Source organism: Cariama cristata, unplaced genomic scaffold (genome assembly GCF_000690535.1).
Source record: "Cariama cristata isolate BGI_N322 unplaced genomic scaffold, ASM69053v1 scaffold20147, whole genome shotgun sequence".
Taxonomy (NCBI): Eukaryota; Metazoa; Chordata; class Aves; order Cariamiformes; family Cariamidae; genus Cariama; species Cariama cristata.
In genome coordinates this window covers 1-1,569 of record NW_009626300.1, presented here as the reverse complement: position 1 = coordinate 1,569, position 1,569 = coordinate 1, and the positions used below count along the sequence as shown (strand labels likewise).

The following is a 1,569-nucleotide window of genomic DNA, read 5'->3' as shown; positions in this document are numbered from 1 at the left end:
GTGTTTATCTTACCCATTGCATCGACCAAAACTTCAAGCCAAGCTCCGGGATGAAGATTTATTGTTTATCAGATGTCCAGTGCTGTTTGTCTCAGGGTCAGCAGATGAGATGTGTGAAAAAGTGAGTACCCTTGTAAATCCTGCTGTGAGGGGACAGCGAGGAGGAACAGGAACGAGTCGGAGTGACGTCTGGACTGGTATATGCAGCTGGGACTTTGATTAACAGCCTCTTTTAAATATATGTTTCTGAAGGAAGACCTGGGTAGGAAACTTCATCGGATATAAGGAGGCCTGGTGGTGCTTGCTTTTGCTGCTTAAAACTTCTGGATCATGCTTGATAATTCACGTGCGGGCCACTAAAAATATGGCTGATTTAAATGTTTTGTCTTTTTTGCTCGGGTTGTAAAATTAAAAGCAGCCTATAGAAGGAGCAAGTTATTTGCTATTCTGTTTTGACCATCTCAGGTTACAAAACACAAACGCTATGCTACCAATTTCATGTTTGTCATGTTTTCATGCCAGATTCTTCTAGCAAAGCAGTTCTATCCACAAGTCAAGACTTCTGTGGTAGAAAGCAGTATTTTTGTTGAGATGAAGAACAGGTGTGCAGAGATGAGAATACAGTGGGTTTTCTGCCTTGTTTTCTTGCAAATCAGTATCTGCTGTTCTTCAACAGTTCAGATGGCATTTGGGAGTGGGTGCAATTGGCATTTTCCACTCTTGGACAATTTCTAAGGTGTCGTAATGTGTCCATGAGGAGTTGTCACCAACGTGTCAGGCCAGCAACCAGCAGATTCATGGAGTGCCCTCTTAACAGTGAAATCTTTAAGACTTTCTGAGCTGGTTCTTGGATCTCTTTGCTGAGAAAGTTGGATGGAGTCAAAGCCAGTCTCTAGGGAATTCTATTGCTACTCTGCTACTGTAGACAAACCTGACTTAAGGAGTTCCATCATTTTATTGCTAGTACTACCCCCTGGCAGTACAAATGGATTCCTTCGTCAGCGGGGGGAAGGAGCCTGCGCAGGGTTGTGACCTTTGCAGTTCTTGAAGTTCTAATTTTCTGCTATTCTGCATTTGGGTGAGGTAGAACCTTTGAGCAAATTCCATTACTGAATACAGTATCATCACATCTTCTCTGTCAAGGTGTTTTTAATGTGCACGCAGATCTGTTTTGTTTTTAAGAACTGCCTATTGTGCGTTGCACAAGCAAAGTGAGAGACATCTGGTTTGTAGCGCCTGATTCTCTTAACTTTTTCTTTCTTATTTTTTCCATAGCCATTGCTAGAAGGTGTGGCAAGCAAAATGAAAGCCCCTAAAAAAATCCATTGGATTGATAAAGCAAACCATGGGATGGCAGTCAAAGGACGAACAACAGATGATGTCATGGAAGAAACAAATGCACAAGTTTTTTCTTCGCTTAAGGAGAATATTGAACTGGAGCACAAAAGATGTGCAGCATTTAAGCAGTATCTTCATTAAGGGTTTCCTAAATGCAGCAAACTAGAGTTTGTTATTTCCGAGAGGTGTATTTTTTAAAATGGGTATTTTCAGAGCTCTAAGTGTAATGCA

At 41.4% G+C, this 1,569-nt stretch overlaps 1 protein-coding gene across 1 annotated transcript; it reads left to right on the top strand.

The window, feature by feature from the left end:
* Positions 1-7: 7 nt before the first annotated feature.
* On the top strand, positions 8-1,479 carry LOC104164610 (testis-expressed sequence 30 protein-like; the record flags this gene model as incomplete). The annotated part of the gene is made up of 2 exons (XM_009703988.1): positions 8-121; positions 1,276-1,479. Coding segments are annotated over 2 exons (318 nt in total), but the record flags the coding sequence as incomplete, so codon positions are not given.
* Positions 1,480-1,569: the final 90 nt, after the last annotated feature.